General features: G+C 39.2%; 1 protein-coding gene across 1 annotated transcript; it reads right to left on the minus strand.

Moving 5' to 3' along the window:
• Positions 1 to 5,835: 5,835 nt before the first annotated feature.
• Positions 5,836 to 10,838, minus strand: zfand2a (zinc finger, AN1-type domain 2A). The gene is made up of 10 exons (XM_069714738.1): positions 10,649 to 10,838; positions 9,988 to 10,078; positions 9,765 to 9,859; positions 9,256 to 9,387; positions 8,552 to 8,703; positions 8,325 to 8,453; positions 8,110 to 8,185; positions 7,943 to 8,019; positions 6,342 to 6,426; positions 5,836 to 6,142 (listed from the first exon to the last, which is right to left on the minus strand). Exons 2-10 carry the CDS (start codon positions 10,040 to 10,042, stop codon positions 6,104 to 6,106), a joined length of 840 nt encoding a protein of 279 aa, XP_069570839.1. The 5' UTR covers positions 10,043 to 10,078; positions 10,649 to 10,838; the 3' UTR covers positions 5,836 to 6,103.
• Positions 10,839 to 12,583: the final 1,745 nt, after the last annotated feature.

The following is a 12,583-nucleotide window of genomic DNA, read 5'->3' on the forward strand; positions in this document are numbered from 1 at the left end:
GACCAAAACACGATGACTCAGAAGAACACTTCGTAATCAAACCTTGATTCATAAAAACTGCCTTAACTGGTCATTTAAAAAAAATACAACTTGGAGAAAAGCTGCTTACATTCTTGTAAAAATTTACATTCATGAGTTCAATGTAAAAACATGACCTGGTTTTACCCAGGGAGTAGGTTCGATGGTATTATATAATGTATCTACTGTATAGAATATTATATCTATTTATTTTTTCAGTTGATTCTCATGTAGCTGAAGCGCTGCAGTGCCAAAGTACATGCAGAGACTATGAAATGTGTCTTGTTTTCTGATCAGTTCTGCACCTCCTGTAGCTTCACAGCGGTATATCTAACGCAGTAGTTTAGGCTCTTTTACACCCATCAGATGAAATGACTGCTGTAGATCGACAGAGCTCTTGTGACCAGCTGCACTCTTTCAGCATCACCCACGGTTGACACGCCAATGACCCCAACAAATTGATCGAGATTTATCTCAGCTAAAAATCGAAAGCCAGAAAGTGTCCCACGGTATGTAAACGCTGGAACACTCAAAGATATAACTCTTTATATTCTTACATTTTTCTGTGAGAAAAACATGCATGAATTGTAGAAACTAATCTTTCCCGTGATAATTAAATTTTGCCCAGTTTCCCTCCTCTGACTGACTTGCATTGGCTCCTTATTGATTGCGTCAAAGCAGACACTCCCCTGTGTCCTTGGGCTTGTTGAAGTATGACTGTGTTGGCAAAATGAGAAGTAGAGATCATTACAAGCAGGAGCAGAGAGACACAGTACAAAAGAACACGACTCAATTAGTGGAAGGTGAAGGGGAAAAATAGACAGCGCTCAGGAAGGCCTAAGAAGCCATTTTGCTTTGCATACTGTTTGTTTACTACAGTACGTGTCACTGTAATATAATTTGTACAAATCTGAACATCAAGTGCATATATGTTTTTAAATGAGTCAACTTTTAAAAAATGTTCACAAACTCAGAGCTATTATTGTTGAAATGACTGCTTGCACTGATTTATTCCCTAAAATCTAAGTGCTCACAGAGTTGGTGCTTGTTTGATTCGAAGTGCTGCAGCCTGGTCTGTTCAATGTTTACATATATGTTTCTACAAAATTTGAGGAACAAATACGTTTGTTCTTTACTACAACACACATTAAAACTGTAATTACGGAGCAGCATTCAGGATCAGCTGCCACATCACTAGCCGTCCGCTGCTGCACACATTACATCTCCCAGAATTCCTCCCCATTCAGACAGGTGTGATGCTGAAGACACCCAATTAAAGCAGGATCTGGGAACTCGAGACGAGCAGAATGAAGGGAGCAGAGGGACAGAGAGAACATGGCGTGAAGGAGCTGGCTGAACGTGCTTTGAAAAGAGCACCTACGCTCAGGAAATGATGTTCAAGTGAAACAAACTCTTAGAAGAGGAACACTGTACTTTATATTGGGGTATTTTTTTGGACTGCTATTGAGCTTTTAAGAACTTTTTTTTTTTTTTTTATATCCTCTAGGATGTTGTAAGTTTGTTCTTGGGCTGATTTTGATGGGAAAAAAAAAACGACTTGAGTTAGTTTTTAATAACCTAATTACTGGAGAATATAACTTAAAAACTGCATTTTGAACCTTCTATTTGTGCCTTTTTTTTTTTTTTTTTTTTAATTGCCCCGTTGACCTCTCTTGATATTTGACCTCATGTGTGCATTTGACAGAAGAGCTAACGACTATATTTTACTGTGGTCCGCATCTGACATCCTTTATCCTTGTACATTCATCTGTTCAGTGGCGAAGCATTATATATGGGGAGGAAATAACACTCAGCCGAAACCTCTCCTCCAGTCTGTCCCATTTACATACTTCAATGAGAGTCAAGTACACTGAATAAAATACTTCCTATGAGCTTTTGAGCTCTCACTGAACAACAAGCTCTCAGTGCTGAAAGACTAATTAATGTCTTCTTGCACTTCAGTTTTCATCTCTAATATCTAAAAGCACAAAGGACACGTCATTCTTAGAAAAAGAGCAGCAAATATTTTAGCGGTATGTTCGAGCTGAACTCGCTGAGCTTGCTGCTGATAATACCGCAGTGTTTTCTTGTTCATGTTTTTAATTTGAAAATGACGATTTTCTGTTTTGCGCCTTGACTATTGTGAAAATAATGAGTTACCAACAGCGCCAAGTGAGCTTACAGAAAGTATGGTGGTGCCAACTGTGTCGGCTGCGTGGGGTTTATGGCCTATTTGTGCCAGATCAGTAGCCCTGGTGCTGCTGGTAAACTAATTGGGCATCTCATGTATAGTAAATGCATGTTTGAGCAGTTGAACACACTCAATAGTTGCTAACCATCTGGTTTTACTGGAGCAAAATCCTCAGGAGCACTTCGCAACAGTGAGTTTGTTTTACACACACGCCATTGTGTTCCCACAGCAATAAATTATGTAAAATTCCCTGAAAAGCTACTTATGAAAATGCACATCTCAGCTGTGCACTGGCAAACAACTCGTTTATTTTTGTGTACTTTCAGCAGAAGCTTTTGTTCCGCTGTCAGCCTGATGCCTCACAACTCTTACACAATTCTGGTCCTCTCACCTGGTTCCCTGCTGTGCTGTGAAATGACACTTGTGATACTGGGAAATTGGAGTCATGTTAAAGCTCTGTGGCTCCTCTTAAACTTTCTAGGCCATAAAAACAAAGCATGGCCCCACATGTAGGACCGACAAATGTTGCATGTATGTCGTGAATGTAATTTTGTGTTTTTTACAGTAACATTCATTAAATATGTAACCATTTCGACCAGACCACTCTTCATAGCATGACAAGCTTTTTGTAAACTTTCAGTCACGTTTTTGTCTAAAATTATAGTGTTTTTGCCATAAAGACAATTTTTTTTAATTTTTTTTATTTTTTATATAATTGCAATAGACTGACAAAATATGTAAAGAAATGCATTGTGGCACACCCAAAAATGTGAGCACATTTATGTTAATTTATGATTTAATTGGTGATTGTTTATTTCTAGTGACTTAATATGTGGAACATGAGCTTAGGAATTTAAGTAATAATTCCAGAATGTAATTTAAACACATGGACTGTAGAGGGAGAGGGACAGTAAAGAATTGCAGCGCCTCAGGAGGAACTGTTGACATGAGAGCAAGCAGATATGGTGAAGAATGACAAAACACGACCAGTGCATGGTCATGTGATAAACTCACTGTAAAGACATTGACTGGATTCACTGTCACATTTCATGGCCAGCAGGACTCAATCATTGTCTTCCCACACACAGCGCATCTTTGCCTTTCATCCAGAAACAGGTTGTCAACGCAATCAGTCAGAAAGCTTTGAAGCATCCTCAAGCTAATTCAAACGACACAAAGGAGATCATGTCCTCGCTGTTTACCACTGAGATTAACAACATACCTTGTTTGGCTCCCTGAATGCTGGATGCTGTTGTGTCACAGGCACCAGGTGCATCGGACGTGTACGCCTCATCACGATCTGGACTCAAAATCTGCAGAGACAAGAGGCATCAGAGGTGGAAGAAGCCTCTCTTAAACAAGTCAGAGCCTCAGTTTTCTACACCCAGAGAGGTGATCTTTAAAACTATCACAAAGCAAATTTCTAATCTATTCTTTTTTTCCCCTCTCTCTTCTGTCTCTATAAAATTGTACTCAGAATACATTATTCAAATACAGTAACGTGTACAGGCTTGGTCTGCTATGCGAGTATATTTTAGTAAAATATGAGAGTTGTGGGTGATTTATTGGGATATAATTCCACTGACCTAATTTAATAACTTTGATAACCGTGCTAGTTTTCAGTGGAAACAGCCTCTCTGCCGCCTGCATTATTTAAAACTTCTATTTGTATCTACTGAAGTCAGCAGATTTCCTACTCTTGATAATTGAGAAGCCTTTTTACTGAGGCCACTAAAGAACTGCTGCATCTTATCAGGGAAACACAATTATGTTTCACAGTGTTATGCAGCAATCCTGAAGTCATTTGTGTTTCTCTTCATGATTACAGACACTTTCAGATGTGTCTGCAGTCACTAACACTGTATGTTAATAACTCAGGGCAGGTACAAAGTGTTTTGTTTGTCTGCGTTACTTTGTGGTATAGAAAGCAACTTCCACTGCTGAGGACTGGAGACAGGAAGTTATTGCAATGAAATTGGAATACGATATCTGCATCGGCTAAAATGATTCTCCAAAATCTTCCAGCAGATTATTTCATTTGTATGCTAACAATATGCTATTATGCAATAATGTGCAACCCGGATTCACGGCAAAGCTTGAAATAGACACGCCCGTTCACAACAGCAAAAATGGGAGACATTTACATGTTTTACTGTAGTGCACGGAAATGAAACTTACTGCATTCTTTGAGTCATGTAAAATGTGTAACTTTCGCGCCTAGACAGACATTTACATGCGTGTAAGTTTCACGCTTACAAAATGCTCACAAACACTGGGTTGGCAGATGAGAGGTATAAATATGAGCCCCAAACTCTGTGCAAAGAATCTAATACTTTTGAAAATGACTTCTCTCATGAATATGCAAATTAATGCAGCAAGATGCCACAACTGATCAGATCATCCGTGTTTACAAATGAAGCACGATCAGAATATATATTAAGCTGAAGAATTTAAGTTTGTTATAAGATGCGAGTCACTGCACAACTACAATGTCAGAGATGCAGCCGCAGGAAAAGTGTGAACTGACTGCGGTACCCACATCACCCGCATCTGATTAGATTTTTTTTTTTTTTGTGACACATGATACTGCAGCCGGTTGAAGAGGTCTCATTCAGCAGCTGTACGTTCTTCAGCTGTTCTCATCAAATATTATTATGCAAATGTATTTGATCAGTTAAATGTCACAACACTTTTTTTTCCAACACGGCATTTCAACTGTTGCTGAACATATCAAACAGCTCATCTGAGTTTCTGTCCTATTTGCTCATCATGCAAATAGAAGCAAAGGCAAAAATATGAGAACAAAAGACTTCATCCGATTTTTCATGACAATTGAATATCTGCAAGAATAGAAATGAGCAAAACAAGAGTTCTTTTCTAACTAACAGCTGTGAAAATAATCATCCTGGCAGCTGTGGAAAGACTGAGTATCATCTCTAATGCCTCACTGCCCTCTACTGTACAAACCCTAAATAACTTCTACTGCAACACATGAACTGCAGCCAAAGATGACTGCCACTGAATTACTGATAAATGACGTAAGAATTTCTGGATTATCAAAGTTGTTGCTGAATAATTTTCTGTTAAACAATATCATACGTATAAATATCTGCTCTTTGTTAGTGGTTTACAGTTTGGAAACAATAAGTACTATGAAGTTCTTGCCCAACAGAAAGTCTCATAGATCAGTGCGCACTATTAAATAGTGACAGTGGAAGAACCAAAGAAAAATCAGGCATCCTGTTGATCACTTGTAATCGTTTTATGAATGTTCGGTACGACCTTAAATGGGATTTATTGTGCTTGATCGAGGTCTGAAGGCCAAAGCATTGTAAATTTGAGTACAAGTTATCAACTGTTTGTAGAAATAATAAAATAATATTCCCAATCCGTGGAGTATGGAGTACATACTTCACCCACAAAGATACAATACTTTTAGAAAACTGGCTCACATTTAAGCAACCCTAATTTCTCCTGCCGAAAAGCTGAATAAATCATTTGATGATTCCTCATCACAGCTCTAATGGACTGTCTGATTTGTCATAATAAAAGGCCTCCCCGCTCAGAATTTTAGTGAAAGTGTGTCATCAAATCTGAATCAACAAACCAATTCAAAATTCAGTGTGCACTTTTCACATAATTTATTCAATATTAATTTGAATGGTAATATAATGGTTTCATCATGATCGGCATATAAAATATGTACAGAGCAAATCATTAGTAAAAATGACAGATCCTGCTGGAAAGTATATGTGCTTATACTGTAGAAGGCGGTTATGTCTCGGCAATTTCCAAGAGTGTGTCTTTATTGAACAATCCTGGGTATTGAAATCTCACATGTGAGGTTTCTAGTAAATAATTAGCAGAGCTGGAAGTCTAGACGGCTGTCCGAGATTAAGAAAGGCTGCAGTTGGAAGGTTTGGACTCTCTCCCCTACACAAAGAGAAAACACAGTGTTATTTCACCCATACATTTGAAATAATGATTACATTTGTTTTTTTTTTTTATTAAAACGGCAAATTAGGCTATCATCTGCCAAATAAGGAAAGTTCAAAGGATGGGGTGCCATGACAACACTGTACCTATATGCGTTCCTGTTAGCATGCTACTGATGGCTAAGCTTTCCGGGTACCTGTTGTCTCTGCTGCTGGCGTCTGTATTCTTCTTCGCTGGCAGCGAGCGCCTGAGCGAGAGCCAGATCCTCCTGCTCCTGAGGGCTGAGACACAAACAACAAAAACCTTAGAGAAAAAATAAACAACAACAAACAAAAAAAGGGAAAATCTGTGCTACCTCATCGCTGTCAGAAAATACAAATTATTTATAGTTAAAATTTGTATCCAAACACCGCATGAGATTCTTTCTTGACTTTGGGAACAGCGGCAGGAATCTCAACATGAGGTCCACGCTGTATCTGCGGTGGACTTTTTTAAATTGCAAATTGCACAACAGTCCCGTGGTGAGATTGTCTTTGTAGATTAACGTTACTGGTTCATAAAATCTGTTGTTAAGTAAAACAAACAGCGAGGTGGGCTGTAACTCACATTCTCTTGAAACCATTCCAAGAAAAATGTCAAAACAACATTTGTTGTCATTGTTCACACCACTAATAGAAAGCAGAGCTCATTCCCTCCTTTGTTAAATCTTATAATCAAACCATCTCCCCCGTTGAGTCTCTACATAACAGATAACACTGCTTTCTATTTTACCGAGTTGAGATGAGATTCACATCACAAACACACCGACTCGCTCTCGAAGGCAATCTGCCAACCACGACATTTTCCCAAGAGGGCTGATATTCCCGTAACGCCTGCCGATCTCAGTGTTAGAAAATGTTTAATCACCATGGAGGATGTTGCAGAAGAGAACACTTGGTTCCAATTCTCCCAAACACCGAGCACATGTTGTACTCTTTAGCACATCTGACACGTAAAGTAGGTCTGGGGAATATCACAATATTATATCGATATTGTGTTATGAGACTAGATATCATCTTCGCTTCTGGATATGATATTACTGTAAACTGACGCAAGTGCTATCATAACCTGGTTTTCCAGCCTGCGTTACAGTAATGGAATTTTATTAACTTACCAGACTCGTCTATTATTTGCTTTTACTCACTTCGTCATTATGTGAACATTACTGATGATTATTCATTAAAAAAAAATCTCGATGTAAATCTTTTGTAAAAACATCGAGTCATCCCCACAATGTTGTCTGCCGAGTTCATCTAGAAAAACAGAACACATTTCAAACCTCCCTCTGCACTTTGCATGAATCAATTGAATTTCTATAAACAATATGAAGTAAAATACACAGAAAGTTTCTGTGTACAAATGAAAAAAAAAAAAAAGGAGGTTAATCTTTACACACAAAGTTTTCCCACTATACCGACAGTGAACTTGAGAGCGACGCTCCCTTTTTTTGATCTGATGTTTGTTTGAGGATCATCACCTGCTTTTCCTGTTTCTGAACCGAGTCTTGACAGCCTCCTGTGCACCAGAGCACTGCTGTCAAGTTTATTTATTGATTCAGATTCATTCAACACGGTTTAAACTCTACCCCCCCCCCCGCCCTCCCGTCATAACTCAGTGAGTCGTTTTCACTATTTTAAGCTGAAGGTCAGTGGGAAAAACACTCCCCCACTCCCAACCGCGCCGCACTGACAGCAGCGGTTTGAAGTGATGTGAAGCTCAGAACGGGATAGTTCTGGGATTATCATGGAGTGTGCCCACCTGAGGTCCGGCTGAACTGTCTGCCTCGAATCAGCCAAAGACATCTCCAGAGCCCTTTGTAAAGCCTGCTCCTCCGTCTACAACGACAGCACAGTCAGGAATACATTTTCCTACCATTCGGGAATTGTAATTCTAATGAGGCGGTGACGTGTCAACGATGTTCATACCATGCCGGCCTGAAAAGATGCTGATGGTGGGATTACATTCTGAGCGGAAACGGAAGTAGGAATCCGCTGGGCGGCGCTGGGAAACGAAAACAGGAAAACAAATGAAGCCAGGAAGTATTTCAGGTTGAAAAGTGACTGCATTCAGCATTTTCTCTGACACGTTAAAAAAAAAAAAAAAAAAAAAAAAAAAATCAATATTCTGTAGAAATGCTCACCCAGTGCTGTGACTTCTGATGCTCGCACTCACACCATTAGAAACAGGTCGAAAGTGTCCTGACCCAGATGAACTAGAACCAGAGGCAGAGGTGGAGCAAGCGCCTTGGGCCCTCATTACAGCAGCGTGTCTGAGGTAAACAATAACAATAACATAAGTCAACAGCCCACACTCATATTTCAGATGAAAGGACAACAATATCACAATGTGTAGTGGGAATGTACCCACCCTGTTTTAGACAGAGGATTCCCATCAGTCTTACAATCGTGGTCGAGTGGGTGCCGATGTTTAAGACAGTAGTTCAGATGACACTGGTCGCATGTGACTCGCATCATTTCCTTCTGTTTACAGCCTCCTTTAGAACATTTATTAGTGAAAATCTGAAAGAAAGTAAAACATCTTCTGTTATTGTTGATTCGATTCTGACAGTCAATCATTTCAAACATTCCAATCAATTTTGTTGGACAAGAAAGAAGAAAAACATGAAAAAGCATAAACAATAAAAGCAAATCAACCAAAAAAAGAAAAGAAAAAAAAGAAACATCATTTACATGAGCAAACAACAGCCAAATGAGAAATCATGTTCAAAAGAGGCAGGAATAAGTTCAACAACTTTTCTAGTCCTACCCCCTTGTACTAATCCTAGATTTGATAACAAATAACTCAAATCACAAAAACTAACAAGGACATAATACACGAAAACAAACTAATGCATAACAGAGGAATCACAAATCCATCACATATTTGTCCTCACTGGAGGTTGCTTAAATATGTAGGTTGCTCTCAGGTTATGTGAACTGTGTCTCTCAGTTGGAACAACACTTGGATACCAGCAGGCAATTGTTGATTTATTACTTTGTAGATAAGTTGAACAGTGTTGAAATCCACCGGGTCCTTAAATTTGAGATAAAACACGTCAGTTTGACACAAACCTTTCTCTTTCTTTGTGCGGGGTCTGATTTGCAGTCCCGATCAATGTGTTCACCGACTTTAATATCAGGCATCTCCCCTCTCTTGATGGGGATGGGGATGTTACACAAAGGGCATACTGGGACCTGGACATCCTACAGGGAAAAAAAAGTATGAGATCAAAAGCATCAAATTTAGTTATTAAATAAAAGACACGATTAAAAACCCTCAACAGCTGTTACCATCACTACTGCAGTCAATAGTTAACAACCCTAACAATAAGATGTAGAAGGCACTATCAATACTTTACATTGGTTTATTTATTGTTAAAACTGAATTTAATCTTTCCTATATGAAATTTAAAAAGCAGGAGACAAGCAACGTTTAAAACAATTTTTTTTTTTTTAAATGACACGGGATTATTTATTTATGTATCTAATCTGATACAATCTGTATTTTTGAACGTACACATTATTCAAAGCATGGTTTACGTAAAATGAATAATGCTTTAACAATGAAGTAAAGCCTTTACCTTTTTGTAGGATGATGTGCATTTGTGATTTGCATAGGTTATGTGATCCTTGCAGAAAATGTCTTCACAGGCGTCACATCTCATAGGAAGAAAATCTGGATTGTCAAAGAGATTTTCCTTTTAATTTTTTTTTTTTGTATAGCTTCAAATCAGATTGAGCAAGTTGAACAAACAGGAGGCCAGGTCGGTTTTTTTTATTATTATTATGACAAACGGTACTTGCCTAATCGTTTGCAGGTCTTCTCCGAGCAGTGCTCTCCTAAATCCGGAAACTCCATCTCGGATAACTGTCTGTCCTGAGGCGAACCCACGACCTGAGGGACGAAACAAGAGCACAGCTCAGGTGATCCAAATAATAATAATAATAATAATAATAATAAAAAATAAAAAAAAAGCAACGCAGGCTGATGTCACTTCGTGGTATCAGTGATGAGTCACGTGTTTTTACATCCACATCCACGGCTAGGCTAATTTACGCGATTAGTGTTGGTTCGATTACGTCATCAACAACAGTTTGTTTGCAGACAAACAGAAAAAACAAACAAAAAACTTTTCCTGGGACAATTCAACACGACGGGAGACATTTCCAGTCAGTAAACCTCGTTGAAGATTATAATACTGACAGCATATTGAGGTAAGAGAAGAATAACTTAGTTAGCTTTTGAGTAGCTTAAACGAGCAACACGTAAGCCACCCTTCGTCTTGAAAAAGGTTTGATTAAGTGGGTGAAGACAAGAACATGTGCTGCACATCTAAAAGTCTAAAACGCAGCACCACCGGATATGAACGCTGGTTTTGTAATCCGGTGTTATTCTGTATATGTGACTGAGCGAGCTAGAAGGAGCTCACGGCTAATCGTAGCTCAAGGCTTCATGTTTACTCACCGGATTCGGTCTCCTTTGTCGGTCCGTGTCACAATCGGAGACAACGACGTTATCTCAAAACCGCCCAGCTCGACTCTGACCGACCTCGTCGTTCCTCCCGGTCAGCAGCTGGACCGTAAATCCCTCCGCGCCGCCGTCTTGTTAGCCGCCGAAGCTTGTTTTCATCGGGTTTTGATGTGTCACGCGGGCTCCTCCCACGACAGAACGCGTCACGCGTCGTACGTCGTACGTCATACGTCACCCGCAGGCGTGGTTTCAAAACACGGCCCTTAGAAAAACACAGGTGAAGTCTGGAAAGATCCAGACCTTTTACATCTACTTGCATCATTTCCGTTCAGTGGACGAGGCGTACAGACAGTGAAATATGGGCAAACTGATATTATCGTCTCTTGTTTCTCGGAGATGATCAGCGTGTCTAATGTATATAGGCTATTTACGTATGCTAAGCCATAAATCCCATTTCTTAGGACAAGGCTGATCTTATTTTAACCGTGGTTTGATGTCTTCCAAGAAAAGCTCCGACATAACTTCTATAAATACTATGAAGTAATTATTTGTCTAACACCGTTAACATCTAATAAAAAATAATAATAAAAAAAACTAGTTGACTTGAAACTCCAGTGGTGAAAGTGAAAGTGCTCCACACCATAGGTCAGATCAGCATCTGTACAGACATAGTAAACTAATATGTCCTGAGAGTATATTTTAAAGAAAGGAACCAAACTCAACCAATAATAATAAAGACAAAAATAAAGCCTAATTAAAACTGCAAGCAGTGATATGCGGGCCCTGGCAAGGCTGCTCATCGGGGATTCAGCGGGTCGGGGCCGCCGGCTCCCCAACGTGCAGCACGATCTCGTTCCTTGTTCTTCTTTTACTTTAACATCTTCAAAAACTCATAAAAGTTGGTGCCTGACACATGTGCAAAGTTTCATGAGGTTTGGAGAATCGTTTGACCTTAAGCATAAACGGAGAAAACATCAAACTTAGCCCAATCGCCCTGGCGAATACTATCTACAAAAATGGACTTTTGGGTCACTTTTTGGACAATATCCTATAATATGACTTCTTTGTTTAATTTATTTTTTATCATTTTTTTGGAGTATGACCTTTTTCTGAACTGACATGCATGCCTCAAGTGGGGATTGAACTCAGTTATTTCTCACTTCGAGGTAACTGCTCTAACCACTGCACCACTGACATACAATAATATGTGTCTGGAATATGAAAAAAAAAAAAAAAAGTCATACTATGGCATTAAAATGTTTTAATGGGATAAAGTAGTTTGGACAGAAATCCAAGGAGATGTAGACAACCTTTACTTTTTGTTATAGATTATTATTTTTGTATTAAGGTTTTTGTTTTGTATTATTGTTGGTCTTTGGTTTGGTATTAGTATGACTGCATTTACAATGCAAACCCGTGTGGTTTAACCTAAGGGGGACTCGCCCTCCGTGAACCGTGTGGATTACCTTGAGCGGGGCTCGAACCCGCGTCCTCATGAGGTCGTTTCCAGCTCTGAAGCGGCGTTCATAGACCGCTGGATTATGTTCGTGGACTAACATATAGTATTTGACTCCTCCTCTTATATCGTAGGTCCGATTGCTAGAGAAGTTTCTGTAGCCGAAATGATTTTTGGACCCAGCATATCCAAAGTTGCATAAAACTTGTTGATAGTCAACAACTGTTGTGCCAGTCATCACTAAACCTGCAGAATGTGTCCATATATGTACCTGATACATACCCTGAAAGTTTCAACGAAATCTACCACTGGGGGGCGCTACATATGCAAAACAAAATCAGACAGACTGGAAAGCAGAAGTTGTTTGTGCAATCATTAAAAAACTTGACATGACATGTGTAACATTATTTATAAATCTTGCCACCACCTCCAAACATGGCCATGAATTGTGCCATAAATTAATGAGTTAGTCC

This window comes from Brachyistius frenatus, unplaced genomic scaffold (assembly GCF_029030835.1).
Source record: "Brachyistius frenatus isolate BFR_SWC_R1_liver_20210118 unplaced genomic scaffold, ASM2903083v1 Contig_134, whole genome shotgun sequence".
NCBI lineage: Eukaryota > Metazoa > Chordata > Actinopteri > Embiotocidae > Brachyistius > Brachyistius frenatus.

Bases quoted from the DNA above. Each gene is read 5' to 3' on its own strand.
- zfand2a (XM_069714738.1), bottom strand. From the start codon at position 10,042: ATGGAGTTTCCGGATTTAGGAGAGCACTGCTCGGAGAAGACCTGCAAA. The intron at 9,860-9,987 runs GCAAGTACCGTT...TTGACAATCCAG, and splicing joins GAAGACCTGCAAACGATTAG to ATTTTCTTCCTATGAGATGT. The intron at 8,020-8,109 runs GTATGAACATCG...CTGTCGTTGTAG, and splicing joins CATCTTTTCAGGCCGGCATG to ACGGAGGAGCAGGCTTTACA.